This window comes from Crocodylus siamensis, chromosome 7, assembly GCF_052110815.1.
Source record: "Crocodylus siamensis isolate JL-2025a chromosome 7, ASM5211081v1, whole genome shotgun sequence".
NCBI classification, from domain to species: Eukaryota; Metazoa; Chordata; order Crocodylia; family Crocodylidae; genus Crocodylus; species Crocodylus siamensis.
The window spans coordinates 94254126-94268961 of NC_143401.1; the positions used below are offsets into that span (position 1 = coordinate 94254126).

General features: G+C 46.1%; 1 protein-coding gene across 2 annotated transcripts in view; it reads right to left on the bottom strand.

The window, feature by feature from the left end:
- SORCS3 (sortilin related VPS10 domain containing receptor 3) overlaps positions 1-14836 on the bottom strand; it is a 432841-nt gene that overhangs the window by 14375 nt on the left and 403630 nt on the right. For both annotated transcript variants that reach the window (XM_090057528.1, XM_090057527.1), the window contains exons 20-23: positions 12320-12453; positions 8403-8526; positions 3288-3400; positions 1289-1420 (exon numbers count right to left, since the gene is read on the bottom strand). In XM_090057528.1, the coding sequence (XP_089913654.1) occupies positions 1289-1420; positions 3288-3400; positions 8403-8526; positions 12320-12453 (503 nt within the window). The remainder of the gene's footprint in view (positions 1-1288; positions 1421-3287; positions 3401-8402; positions 8527-12319; positions 12454-14836) is intronic.

Genomic DNA, 14836 nt, shown 5'->3' on the forward strand with positions numbered 1-14836 from the left:
GAGCCCTGCAGCTCCCAGTAAAGCTTGGGGTGGTGGTGGGGTGAGCTTGAGGGATGTAGTCTGGAAGATGAACTCCAAGATGAACTTCAAGGCCAACCCACGCCCTGTGCTCGGAGGGTGGGACCCTGACTTCTCACAGCCTGGCAGCTGGGCGTGCTGAAGTTACCTGTCCACTCATGACCCTGCTACCCAGTTTCCCAGAAGCTTGTGACTGTGCAGCAGCCAGTGGTAGAAATGATCCTACCCAGGAAGGTGAGAGGAAGTTGGTGTCACCCAATAGACTCCACCCCTTCCCGAGGCACTCAAAGCAACCCCCTTAGAGCCTTAATAACTTAGACTCATTAAGCAAGGCACTTTCAAGACAGCAGCCTTGTTGGCTTTCAGTTGAAGGGTGCCATCTCCAAGGGGTGGCTTTGCTCTGCAGGTGACAAGACCGTCTCAAGATCTCTGGAGTCATCCAAGTATTTTACTGCCTGATCACAGCAAAGAGAGAGAAATTCATACAGCTCAAGTCCTGAGGCAGCACCACCAGATTGCACCACCCAATACATATACAAGGAAACCCTGTCTAAAACATGGAGATGCCTAGCTAGCACCCCATACCAACGGTAAGCTGGAAAACCTGAGCCAAAGTCTACGGTGGCATTTTACTCCTCCTGTCTTTGACTTTATAGAGCTGATTCAATTGCCTGATAACTCTGCCCTGAAAGCTTCAGCAGGCTAGTGCTGTTGTTCCTAACTCTTCCCTCGCCCGCATATCACAGTTGCTATTCATCACTGTAATTACCTATTTATCTAAATGGATGGATATTGTAACTTCCAAATATAGTTTGCACACGCCAATCGCTCCTGCAGAATAAAAAGGTCTTGAACCAGTGACAGATGAGCTGAAGAGCCTGATTTATTTTTAGTGAACCTCAGTACATTATTTCAGTGCTTTGTCCTCTCGCTTTTTCCATTCCTTTCAGGAGCGTGTGGTACTGGGATCAGGTCTACTGTTGCCACCATATGGAGATGACAGGACTTGATGGGCTTGTGGGAATGGGGAGAAACCGGTGCGTGTGCAGTAGACTGAAAAAAGACTACACGTTTCAATAAACCATTGGGAAAGCCTAGTATTTTCCCTCTAAAAATGACCTTGGCTCATGGTTCTCCAGCCCCAGATGTATGGTATGTCCTGTCCTTCTAATGCTGCAGTTTTCCTTGCAGGTCGGGGTCCTACCTGAATATGGGAGGATGGACTTTTTGTGCTGGAAACCCCAGGCAGGAAGTACAACCCTTTGCTTACCTGCTCCAGATCGCCTTCATTGCCTTTCCTCCTCTCTGTTGTGTTTTTGTGGGGTAGTATGAAGAGCTCAGCGGAAGTGGGAAGTCCAGGAAATACTGCTACCAAAATCTGCTCATCGGGGATCCCAGTCACCTGGGGGGAAGAGCCAAGAATAGGATTAGCTGGTTTCTCACTGCCTCGTGGCCCAGGCTTTCACTTGTATATCTCGTTTCCTGCGGGTGTGCTAACTAGGCAAAGGAAGCCACGCGCCTTTTAAACATTTTGGGTGCCCGATCCTTCCACAAGGCACCTTGCTTTCATGAATTGGTACATCCACCAGGTCACTGTAGTTAAAGACATGCTTGCAGCGAACTACTCCACCTCTCCGCGTCTTTAGAGCTAAAGGTGGGATTGGCTACAGCCCTGGATCCAGAGACCTAAATTCTTGGGGTGTTTGAAAACCAAATTGAGCAGGGGATTTGGAGCTGAACTTCACACCTGACCCCACTCTCTATACAGTGCCAACCCCAAATCCCAGACCCAAACAGCCTGTTTCAACACATATATTAATGAGCACATGAACAGGGTCTTGATCCTTTCACCGATGGTTTCTGGTCATCCAGTTACCCAATTTTCATGTAGAAATGGTTGCTTGCGGGAGGGCTTACTGGATGCTTCCTCACTTTTGGGGATGCAATCAGTTGTAAGAGCGTAAAGTATAGGCTGTGGCCAAACGCTTGGTCTCCAAAGGGCACACAGACAAGATTTTTTATGTGATTTCTCTTGTATTTTGCAGGCTTATGGGGAAGAGAGAACACCAGCTGTGCTTTGCTTTGCCTCCCCCCGCCCCTCCAACCCCTTTGCAAAATGACTTTGCATTTGAAAAAGGCTGTAAAAAAGTCAGTTTAATAAAATGAACCCAGTTTTATCCGGGGAAGGGGGGAGGAAAAGTTAAATTCCCCAGACTGTGAATACCAACATGCTTTTGCTGCAGAGAAGAAAAGTCAAACACAAATGTCTTTTGCCTGTAAAAAAAAAAAAAAAAAAAAAAAAGACAAAAATCCCCACCTCTGTTTCCACCAGCAGCAGTGGCAAATAAATTTGAAACAAAACTACATGCTCTGTGTCCATTAAAGCCACGAATTTTCGCTTTGCTCTATCTTCTGATGAGACACCAAAAACAAAGCCACTGGCTGCTTGACACCATTAATGCATTATTCCCCACCGCTTGTCTTTTTTTGTTCTTTTTGGCAAGACTTTGGGAACGTTAGCTCACACGCCCTGGTCAAATACAAAGGACGATTCATTACAAAATCATCAGATCACGGAGTCGTAGAAAAAGGAGGCTGGGAATATCTCAAGCGGTCATCTACTCCGATGTCATGCTCAAGGCAGGATCATTCCCGTCTCTAACTCGAGACATCCCTTGCTTCCCTTGCTGTTTTAATAGGCTAAGACATTCTTCACTTTCTGTCCCAAACCTTTGAAGACTGGTGCTACGTGCTGTTCAACAGCAGCTGTGCTCCTTTCCATTGAGTCTTCGTATCGAAGGCAGTTCAAAAGATTTCCCTCTCTCTCATGACCTATCAGGCTCCTACCGAGTGGAACATGACAGCTGTTGAACATATACAGCAGCACCACTCAACTGCTTGGGACAAAAAAACCGTGAAAAATATCTCGTTATCCACTTTGCAAATAGGGATGGATTGAAGGATGGATGGCGAGAGGGAGGGGAAGGAGAGAATACATTCTTTGAAGTATTTAACGTTGAACAACACTATAGAAACATTAATAGTAGTAAAATTCAAACGTTTTGAACAAAATCCCTAGCGTATTATGCTCTACAATAGCTCTGGGTATTGCCAAGCTGTTGGTGACAACTGCAAAATGATGGCTTCATAATTACTTTTCTTTCCCCGCCTTTGACAATGGCTCTTACACAACACCCTGCATTTCAATGGATGCTTCTTTGCTCGGGAAGACGAATAGGAGCCAGGTGTTCACCTGCAGGGCAGCTCACCTGCAGAAGAGCTCCCTTGATGACCCTGCCAATGTCTTGTCTCCACTCGGGGATGTCGGGGTTGTGGTAATCCAGATTAGGGGAAAACGACAGGAGCTGAGACTGGAAATATTCTGGAAAGAGACCGAGAGCGTCAGAATCAGAAATAGCAAAATATTTCAGTAATGCATGAGGCGGGTGTGACAGCTCATTGAAAATCAATACGAAGGCTGCAATCCAATTCACTAGGCTTTGGAGCAGGACCACAGATCTTACTGTCTTAAAGCAAAAGAGATGGAAGGGTGGAGAGGAGAACGAGCCAGAACAGTGCATGGGCGCCAAGACACCGACTGAAAAATATGCCGTATAAATGCGCAAAAAGGCCCCTCATTGCCATAATATCTCCTGGTCCTTTAAAGACAAAAGGAATGCATAAAGGCAAAGGCGGGGTGGGGGGAAAAAAAACAACCGAGAGATTCACTCTCTTCATGGGGATTCAGGGGAGGCATCTGGACACCTAACCTCATCATCGTCTGCTCGCCAAGCTGCTGCCCAGCAAATAAAGCAGCACCAGGATGAAATTTGGAGCCAGTTCCTCAAAACAGGTTCGCTCTGCTGCACTTGTCATGCACTGTGCACTGCAGAGCAAACACTTACTGTAAGTAATATGTTTTCCGAAAGCAGGCATTGTCTGTTTGCTGTCCTGGACTGTAGCCACGAGCGGCTAATACCCCAACAAATCAGATGTGAATAGTGCTAATGACAGACTCATCAAGGGATGGCTATTCACGAGGCACTCCAAAATTGCTTCCTAATTGATTGACTGCAGTGGGGAAGGAAGTTGCCAGTCTGGTTTCAATTATGGAATTTTTTTTTTTTTTTTTTTAAACCCAAGCCAAGCCTCTCATCTGGCCTCCACTGTCAGCATGACAGGCTTCTTCTGCACAGTCCCCACTTTCTGGATCTGCCACCCTGCTTCCCTCTAATTCATCAGCTCTTTTCATAGATTTCATAGACATCAGGGCTGGAAGGGACCTCGGGAGATCATCGAGTCCAGCCCCCTGCCCAAAGGGCAGGAAGTCAGCTGGGGTCATAGGATCCCAGCAAGATAAGCATCCAATTTACTCTTGAAGGTGTTCAATGTAGGTGCTTGAACCACCTCCGCTGGCAGACTGCTCCAGACCTTGGGGGCTCGGACAGTAAAGAAATTCTTCCTTATGTCCAGCCTGAAACGGTCTTGCAGGAGTTTGTGACCGTTCGACCTCGTCATCCCTTGGGGCGCTCTGGTGAACAGACGTTCCCCCAGATCCTGGTGGTCACCCCTGATAAGCTTATGGGTGGCCATCAGATCACCCCTGAGCCTGCGCTTTTCCAGGCTAAAGAGTCCCATGGCTCTCAGCCTGTCATCGTAAGATCTGTTTTCCTGACCTCTGATCGTGCGTGTGGCTCTCCTCTGGACTCTCTCAAGCTTCTCCACATCCTTTTTGAATTGTGGAGCCCAAAACTGGACGCAGTACTCCAGCTGCGGCCTCACCAAGGCCGAGTACAAGGGGAGAATGACGTCCCGGGATTTGCTCGAGAAGCATCTATGGATGCAAGCCAGCGTTTTGGTCGCTTTACTAGCTGCAGCATCGCATTGGAGGCTCATGTTCATCTTGTGGTCAATGATGACCCCCAAGTCTCTTTCTTCTGTAGTGCTATCCAACGTAGCACTGCCGAGCCTATAAGGGTGCTGCAGGTTTTTCCTCCCAAGGTGGAGAACCTTGCATTTTTCGGTGTTAAACACCATCAGGTTCTCGTCCGCCCATTTGCTGAGCTTGTCCAGGTCAGCCTGGATCACCCGCCTACCTTCTGGCGTGGATGCTTTGCCCCAAAGTTTGGTGTCATTGGCGAACTTGGCCAGTCCACTCCTGACTCCCATGTCCACATCGTTAATGAAGATGTTGAACAGGATGGGTCCCAGGACAGAGCCTTGAGGACCCCACTGGTCACAGGGCCCCACGATGAGTGACTGCCATCAATCACAACCCTCTGGGTCCGACCACGAAGCCAATTTCCCAGCCAGCGGATCGTGGTGGAGCCAAGGCCACAACTGGCCAGTTTGGCCAAGAGGTGATCATGGGATACCAGATCAAAAGCTTTTTTGAAGTCAAGATATATGACATCAATCTCTTCTCCCTTGTCCAGGTGATAGGTCACCCGGTCATAGAAGGAAATGAGATTGGTCAAACAAGACCTACCCGCAACAAACCCGTGCTGGCTGTCCCTTAGGATGTTAGCCTGGGCCAGTCCCTCAAGGATGGCCTCCTTAATAAACTTTTCTAAGATCTTCCCCAGGATAGAAGTCAGGCTAATGGGCCTGTAGTTAGCCGGATCCACTCTCGTCCCTTTCTTGAGGATCGGCACCACGTTGGCCTTCTGCCAGTCTTCGGGCACTACACCAGAGCGCCAGGAGTTTTCAGAGACCCGTGCCAGGGGCTGGGCTATGACGCTCGCCAGCTCCTTGAGTACCCTGGGGTGCAGATTGTCAGGGCCGGCTGACTTGAAGGTATCCAGCTTCTCAAGGTGTTCCTTCACAAGGTCAGCATTTATGGAGGGTAGGGGATCCCCATCACCCGGATCTCCCTGTCCCATAGCAGGCAGGGGTGTCCGTGGGACTGATGAAAGACTGATGCAAAGTACCTATTTAATAGGTTGGCTTTTTCCTGGGCGTCAGTTGTCAGTTGCCCCATCTGGTTTAGCAGGAGTCCAGCGTTGCCCTTGCTTTTCCTCTGGCTCCCCACATATCTGAAAAAGGACTTTTTGTTGTCCTTGATGCCTGAAGCTAGTTGGAGTTCAGTTGCAGCCTTGGCTTTCCTAGTTTGCTCCCTGCATCTCATCCACCCCCTTTTGGTCTCTCTCTCTTGCTCTGTAACTCTAAAGGCCGGAGGGATGCACTGAGATGGCTTATAGTTTCATAGCTGTTAGGGGCTGGAAGGGACCTTACAGATCATCAAGCTTGGTCTTTGCTATTGACTGTGGAGGGGGGCATTCTCAGCATCGAAGCACCCTCCCTTCTAGTGGTAGTGACCTTCCTGAGGAGGTTTCAGCCTAGGACCTTCATCAGCACAGCACAGACAGAAGTACAGGATCATTCCATTTAGTTGGTAGCAGTCGTAGGTTGTTATCCACTTGGGGACCAGACAACAGTGGGGGGTCACCTTGTATGCTTCTCCACCACATCCAGACCTTCCTTGCCCATGGCCTAGCATTCGATAAGCTGGTAGTCATGCTGCAAGGCTGCCCCTGTATAATATTACTAACAATTCACATGGTTTTGTTATCTTTGCGGGGGATGTTGCTTGTCAAGTGGACTTGCTGAACGCTGCAAGCTAAGGCAGAGCCAGAGCCAGGACGACTCTGAACTATTAAGATTACCGCAGGCTTCAATAGACACTCCACAGCACAAGGGTGAAGTGGCCAACAGGAAACTGAAATATTTTCTTAAGACTTTCTGCTTTCTGGGGAGGGAACCGCTTTTATCCTGTGTGCCCAGCACTGTGCGGTTCTAACTTCTAGGCATGACCAGGTGCCCCTTTTTTGCTAATTTGGTAAATTTAATATGATGATAACATAAATGAGGAACATCACAACTACAGAGCCAAAAAAATCATAGCTGCCACAGCTTTTGTCATGCTTTTAAATGTCAAGATCTGTACTTTCATTTTAGGTGCTGACATATACGTATATATACATATACACACATTTTTTATATGCACATATGTGTATACACACACACACGCACATATACATACATACATATAAACATACATCTATATGCATATATACATATGCATACATATACATACATATAAACATATACATACATAAATATACACACACACACACATACACACACACACTTTTTATATATTTTTTATATATATATATATATATATAAAAATAAATAAAAGCATCATGAAAGAAAAAAAAGAATTAAAATTAAGCTTTTAGGTGCTTCATGCTGCCTAGCTGCCAAATCTTCTGTTCCTTCATCTTTAGATTTGGGCAAAATCTGTATCATTCTTTAGAAACAACACTGATAGCCATCATCTGGGCCAAAAACACTGGAGTCAAAAGGGGAACTTCACAGCTAAGATTGGATACTAAAAAGATCACAGCTACTGGAGTTGTAGTAGATTCAGCTAGGCCTAGACAAGGGCCAGGAATAGGATACCTATCTTCCGCTTCAGTTCATGTTCTCTTGGGTTCAATTTTGTTCCAGAAACCAATGATGAACGCCAGTGGTTTCCCGGAACTGCATACTTCCTTTAGCCAAATACAGTATTATTTAGATTTGCTAATGGTCAGGTTGTGCGTTATTAAATCGGATCAGCAGATTATTAAAACCTGCTGTTTCACAGCTATGCAATCAATAAATAACCCATTTAGCAGGTTGTTAAATCTTAAAGTATAGCTGTCTGGTGGCCACATGGGCATTTATTTAACTTGCAATTATTGAAACGAGACATACGTTCAGCGCAATCTCAATTACCTGAAAGCTGCTGTATCTCGAAACCTTATCTGAACAAGGTCACATCGCTGACATTAGCTGGTGATAATTGGATGAGGGTAATGGAGGGAGGCCCAGAGGGATAAGTCCATGATGCCTTAAGGAAATCCTCTTCAAATCCTGGACCAGGGAACTGGAAAAGCTAAAAGGAGGTCCTCCGGAAACCAAGGCCGGGATCTGTATTGTGCTCAGTGCATGGTGGGATTCATTGAGTATAATGTGGACTATCCTGTAGTCCAACATATATATACCTCATAAACACAAAGATGTAATACCTTGGGGTTAATTTTTCCCAGTACTCTGGGATGCAATGAAGTACAAACATGAGTCCCAGACCCAGAGATGGGGACAGATCTATATCTAAAGGAGGTTAGCTAGATGGATTTAGACAATGTGCTTTTTCTCAATTGCTTCCTCCCTTTTGGGATTCTCCTCATATCAAACCTACTCTCAGGGCTTCTCCTGCCATGAGAGATCTGGCCAACAGGTTTTGGATAATGAGGCTTGTTCTGCACTTATTACTGGTCTTGGGGAGACCTCAGACCCCATCTGCCCCGTCCTGGAGCTCTGCTGGCCAAGCATACCGTGTACTGCGATCTCCTTGGTGTCCTGGATGAGGGTGCTCCCCGCAGCGACCTGGACCGTGATGGTGTTCATCCCCTCGGTGGCGAACGTGTAGGAGATGCTACTCTCCAGGCTGATAACGGGCTGCAAAAGCCAAACAAAAGCAATAACCATGCAACCTGCATCTCACACCCGTTGGAGCACACAGTTGGTGCCGCAATGCTCGTAGGCCTGCAGGATTGGGAGGGAGCTCTTTGGGCCGGCCGGCCCAGCGCCCTGAGCTTACTGGACACCGTCTCTCCGGTGAACTGAACAAAGCATTCACTCTAGTCCGGTGCAGCGAGGAGCGCAGTGCTCCTCCCTGCCCAGTACCACTGCTCTCACTTGGTCAGGCTGTCCTCAGAGATGGGCTTGACCCACAGCTGGAATCCAGCTGTGAATTCCCTCTCAAATCTGGTGCTGGGCTTTAGTCTCAGCTCTGCCGCCAACTTGTACAGATAATTTCAGCAAGTTGATCCCTGCCTCCCTTTTCAAAGCAGGATCGTGCTATTAATCATGTGGGTTAAAGCTCTTCGCGACCTAAGAGTTGGAGGTTGCCACAATTCCCAAATACAGATGGGGACCGAACCCCCATGGCTCAGCCAAAGTCACGGAGGGAATCGAACACAGCCAGCAACTGAGTGCAGATATCCTTTCGCTCTGACCACCTTCCACATCATCAAACCTCCCCGGGCTCTTATATGGTTACATTGAACCTCTCGTGCTTTCTGTCCATGGGATGACCCGTTGAGAGAGGGGTTCCTCTCCTATGGCTTTGGGTCACTTCTTTATTTCACAAAGGTGGCTGCTCAAGCTGGCTTAGCCTGCCATCTGTTTTCTGTCTTGCAGGCATCCAGGCCAGCCTGCCTGAGTAGCGCAAAGGAGGTCTCCCAAGACATCATGAGCAAACAGATACACCCACTCAAAACCCCAGGATGCTATCTTGCGTGGAGTCAGATCTACACGCATGCCAGATCAGCAGAGAACAGGGCCGTACAAGCCATAATGAACATGCCCAATTGTGCTAGCGGTGGCAGGCTGTGAATCCAAGCCAAAGCAGATACCAGCATCCCATTAAAACTGCCTTCTTTTCGTGTATGTCTGAGGGGGCTGGGTGCTCTATTATCATGGCTGATTTGACCTCTATCACAGAGCTTTGACATTCAGGCAGTTCCTTGGATTTAATGCAAGCATCGAAACCTGGAAACAAACTCTAAATTAAATCAAGTCGTTTAAGATACATTTGCCCAAATCTACTAGGCAACCAGAAACATTTATTAAACTGGACCTGGGTTAATCCAAGCAAGTTGGCCTTTGGGTAGAAGGCAATATTAGTGAATCAGCAATCACTATAGGAGAGGGAGAAAATTTCTGTCTAGGATGGATTTAAAAGGGAAACCAGTTTGCAGCGATGACCTTTGTGTGTAGGGCAAAACGTGCAAAGCAGCACAGGATGTGGTAGATGCTGTGTGTGATGTCCGTGGCTCTCATAGGAATGGAGATTCCCAGACTGGGAAATATGCCACATGTGCAGAGTTGGGCCTCAGGATTATAATTCCTCTGGGCTCGTCAGTGCCAAAAAGACCCAGTTGATGCCCCCCAAATGATTGCTTAGATGGGCAGGGAAGACTGAACTGTCACCCATAGTGCTTCAGAGTCACAACGGTATAAACTCCAGGGAGAACAGGACACAGAAAAACAAGAGAAACATTTGCTGTTTCAGCGGGACACGTGAGAAAGTACTTGCAGAAACCAGGCTCACATCACAATCAGTCCTTTGCATCCTTTGCCCTAGCACCGGCCCCTGTCGTTGCTGTCACGCGCACCCAAGACAAACACAGCGGGGCTGTGCTGACGCTGCAGTTCTCTAAAGCAGTTGTTATGCACCGTGCACCAGAGTTTTGGCAGGAGCACAGACGCTGCCACCACTGCTGTCTCTGTAGTCCCTTTTGCCATCCGCCAGCCTAATGCTGAGATGTAATGAGTCATTCTTTCCTGCACGTGCGTATTTGTAACACGGCCGCTTTCAGAGGCAGGATGGTGGGGACAGACCAGCCCAAGCAATGAATCAAAGCCCACAGTTAACTCTTCGGGGGGTTTTTGTTGGTCTAGGAAAAAGGGACACAGGGCAGCATTAAAAGAACTCAGTGAGATTAGCTACACCAGTGACTCTCAATCAGGGCGCTGCGGCATCCTGGGGTGCCTCGAGATCCTTTCAAGGGTGTACGCGATGTTAGTACTGCTAGATGTGCGAACATGATTCACAAGATAAACCCAAAGATTTCAAATAGGTATCCATATTGTTAAGAAAATGCTGCTCTGTCATGGCCTTTCTGCATTCTTTGGCAACAAAAGAATTGCTCTGTTACTTCTCTGTAGTCAAAAAAGGAGTGAAAACTAAGACCTGGCATTTTGCAATGGGTGTCCCAAGTATAACAAAGCTGCCTCAAGTCTAAGAAGGTGAGAACCACTGAGAGAGATGAATCTTCATTGGTATTAAATCTTATTAGTGCTTTCTATCACCATCAGAAACCAATCACTTACAGCTCTGAGATGATCTCTGGACAGACAGTTATCTGATACCAGTGTATCTCCTCTTGGCTCCATCTCCTCCCTCTTATTCTAAAAGGCTGAAATTGTATAGCCCACCTGCAATCTGATCTCCAGCTTTGAGGGGAAAAAAAGCTAAGGCACAGTCTGCCCCTGCCATTTGCACCTGGCCTGGCTGTCCAAACCTGCATGTTCCTTGCAAAAATAGGTGTGTTTTTTATGTTGAGAAACTTTAACTTAGTTTACAATTGCAGTATGGACAATGAGTTGTAGTCTTCAACTTGAAATAATTAGTTGAGCTAAAGTCAAGTGGGAGGATGTAGGACTGAATTCATTTGGTTACATCAAGGTAAAAACGACCATGTTTTGGTACACTGGGTGCATCTACATGTGCACTTTTGTACTAGGTTTAATGTGCATTACCTAAAGCACATTAATGAACGTGGAGATGTGCCCTGTGTTAGCTAACTTGATGTAAAATCACTTTTTCTGCAGTGAACACATAGCGGGAGCCTATGTCTGTCCATGTGAATCTAGGATGTTGATGCTGATGTTACTAAAACTGCCTTTATAAATATTGATGGACGCAAAACTGCAACCACATTATTGTCTGCATGAGTTACACCTGGAAAAAATGGAGGAGAGCATCTGAATGTGTAGCCCCACAGTTCTGTCATGCAAATAACCTCCATTAAAGAGTCTTTCCCTGACACTCCCTTAACAGTATTTTTTATTTCAGTCTTCAGCAAAAGGACCCTCAGTAGTAGGCACCTGTTTTTTTTTGCCAATTCCTTGAGTGTCCACATAAGAGAAATGTCATTTGCATCTCTTATATGTACTCTGGACTACGAACAGAAGGCATGGACAGGCACGGACAATTCACTGGAAGCTTGGCTTGAATTACTAGATAACGCTGGTTGTTTGAATAGGAACAGCTTTCAAGTGCTGTGTTGGACCCCGGCATTACATGCTGTATACCGGTACATAATGGACAAACTGATGATTATTTGAACACCAGCCGCTTTTAAATGCTGTGCTGAAACCCAGCATTATCCCATATACGGCGGTATGTAATTTTGTTAAGTTGCAAGTGAATGCCAGTAAATAACAGTGGTTGTCAAAGCACAGTAGTGCCAATAATAACCAGCTGGAAAAAAAAATGTAATTATTCTTGCTAACTGCAACAAGGGGGATGGGGAACAATCACAAAACAAAGTTGAGATCCCATTCAGACTTCTTAGAAGCAGGAAATGCCAAACCAGGCAAGGACAGCGTATCTTTGTTCCACTTTGTTCCCATCGAACCACCTGAGTGAAACAGATGCAAAGAGAGGGGTGGGGGATCTTACCTTCGTGCTATTACCAAACCACCAGAAGTAGGTGAGCGTGCCAGACTGACTTGGCCACACCACGGCAGTAATGTTGACTTCCTTATTCCTGATGGCGACAAAGGGGACGCTGAGATGGACATGTTCCAGTGGACCTGTGGGAAATGACCAAATTATTACAGGGTTCCACGTAAGATTCCCTTGCTCTGTATTTTACAAATCTTCCCTTCTTATTGAAAGCAAGGGAGGTAATTAGAGAATCCAGCCCTTAGATATCTACTTAGAGCCGGATTTGGAGTGCTTCAAATGCATGTCTGTACCCTGATTTGAAGCGCTTCAAATTCAGAGCGTTTCAGCACCTGCCACCATCTTGTGTTGCATGTCATGTAACAATGCTTAGAAAATACTGACTTCTAGTCTCCACCCACATGAACTATATCTTCAGATGGAAGGCTCCATGTTTGACACCCACCTTCTGAGCCATGTTGGGCGAACAGAGTCTCCTTTGCATAATCAAATATATATTGTAAAGATGGGCAAAAATCAACCCCTGTGTTTTTGGTAAGGCCATCTATTATTGCTATAAATGAACACCAAGGAAAATAGGCATTGGAAGTGGTCCTACACCCATTTCTTACATCCACTCCCTGTTATTTTTATAGCTCAGAGCACTATATATCAAAATATTTCAAATATTATTATTTTTTAGCCAAACATTGCTGTAGTGCCAAAATCGCCCATCACAGACCTGGATCCCACTGTGTCATGCATTGTACAAGCACAGAACAAAAAAGATCGTCCTTGCCACAAAAACCATAGATATCTAAGTAAGACAAGAGACATCAGGTTGATACAGACAGACCAAGGAGAAAGGAGACAACAGAGGAAAGCAAGATGGACAGCAGAGGCACCATAGCAAAGGACTTTTTGAAGGGGGACAAGCAAGTGGCTTTGCTCCTTTCCGGCATGGGGGGCAGCTCAGGAGACAGCTTGAAGGTGCTTGCTCAAAAATTTAATCCAGGATTGATTGGTATTTATGTGCAATTAATAGTTGACAAGAATCCAGTTGGTTTTAACTCGTGTATGTGATAAAATCCCAGCTTGTTCCTACTCAAAATCCACTGGGAGCTTGTATTTAAGTGGTTCGCATCTCAAAGAAAACTGCATGAGGTTGGCTAAGAATGGAAACGGGTGCTTTTTGACCAAACTTAGGACTCTGGGGACTCAGCTGATATCACTGGTGTTTGTGGATTTTTTTTCCTTTTCATATAGCCCATCTTTGTCCTCTGATTATCCAAGGAACACTCTTCTGAAAAAAAATGTGTAGTATCAAGAGAAAATGCTTAGCAAATAGGAAGCTGAACTTGCCTACAGATTGCTAAAAAAAAGTGGCAATCTGGAAAATATAGCAGCAGCAAAGAGCCCAAAATAACCTTAGTACTCACTCCCAGTGCATAACAATTAAGATTTTAGTTCTTCACCAAGGAGGGAAAAAAAGAAGAAAAAAAGAGAAATAGAGGAAGAGAAAGAAAACAGATGGAGAAAACACTAACATTTTTGCTTGAAATGCTAGGGTTTTTTTTCCATCTGCTTTTTTTCCTCCTCTTACCTCTTTCTGTGTCAGCAGAACTGAATTGTAATGGGTAATTAGGACACACCGGGTGGTCTGGGGTGTTGCTGAGCTTTTTTTTGTTGGTGTTTTTCACGATATGGCAGCCAAACCCACAGGTATCACCAGGGAGCATGGGTGGCCTTTTGGAAAACTCACTTCTTATGTGATGTAGATACTAGACCACAGAAAACCAGTGGAGGCAAGGCTGTATTTGGCCCTAGGCTTTCCAGTGTGCTGACCCCCATAAAGGAAAGGATACTTATTCGTAGATGTGAGGGGGAAGAGGGCACAAAAATGTTTTGCTTATAATAAAGGTTGAACGGCCTGAGAGGCCTGCATGACCCCAATATGAAGGGACAATAAGAGGTGTCTAAGGATGGGGTAGACAAGGAGAGACTGGTATAGCATCGCCAGCTGAGTCCCCACCTCTGGAGTCCTTGTCATCAAACCGCCATTGCTATAATAAAATTAAATAATCCCTGGGAAATGGGCTGTTATTACCAGCTCACCACGACTTTTGTTAGCTAATGGCCCAAGGTGAAGCCAAGAGCAGTTAACACTCTAATAACCCGTTGTTAAATGGAGCCGGGATGGACATGGAGGGAATGACAAGCACAATTAAAGCTTCAAGGGATATTAATTTCATCGTGCACGCAGCTCGGGATTTGAAAATGATGTTCTTCTCAGGTGCTCGGGGTATTTACAAGTAGGAGGAGAAGGTAGTCGATCTTCACGAATGCCATCAGGGACACAGTGTAAGGGGGTACATCAGAGTGCTGCTGGACCACTCGTACCATGTGGCCTAGTGGTCTGAGCACAGGCCAGAGAGCCTGGATCACCATCATTTGTGTCTTGGATTTCACTCCTACTTTCTCTTTTCTTTGGCTAAGAATGTAAGAGCCGCTCTTCTGGTTCAGACCAGAGAT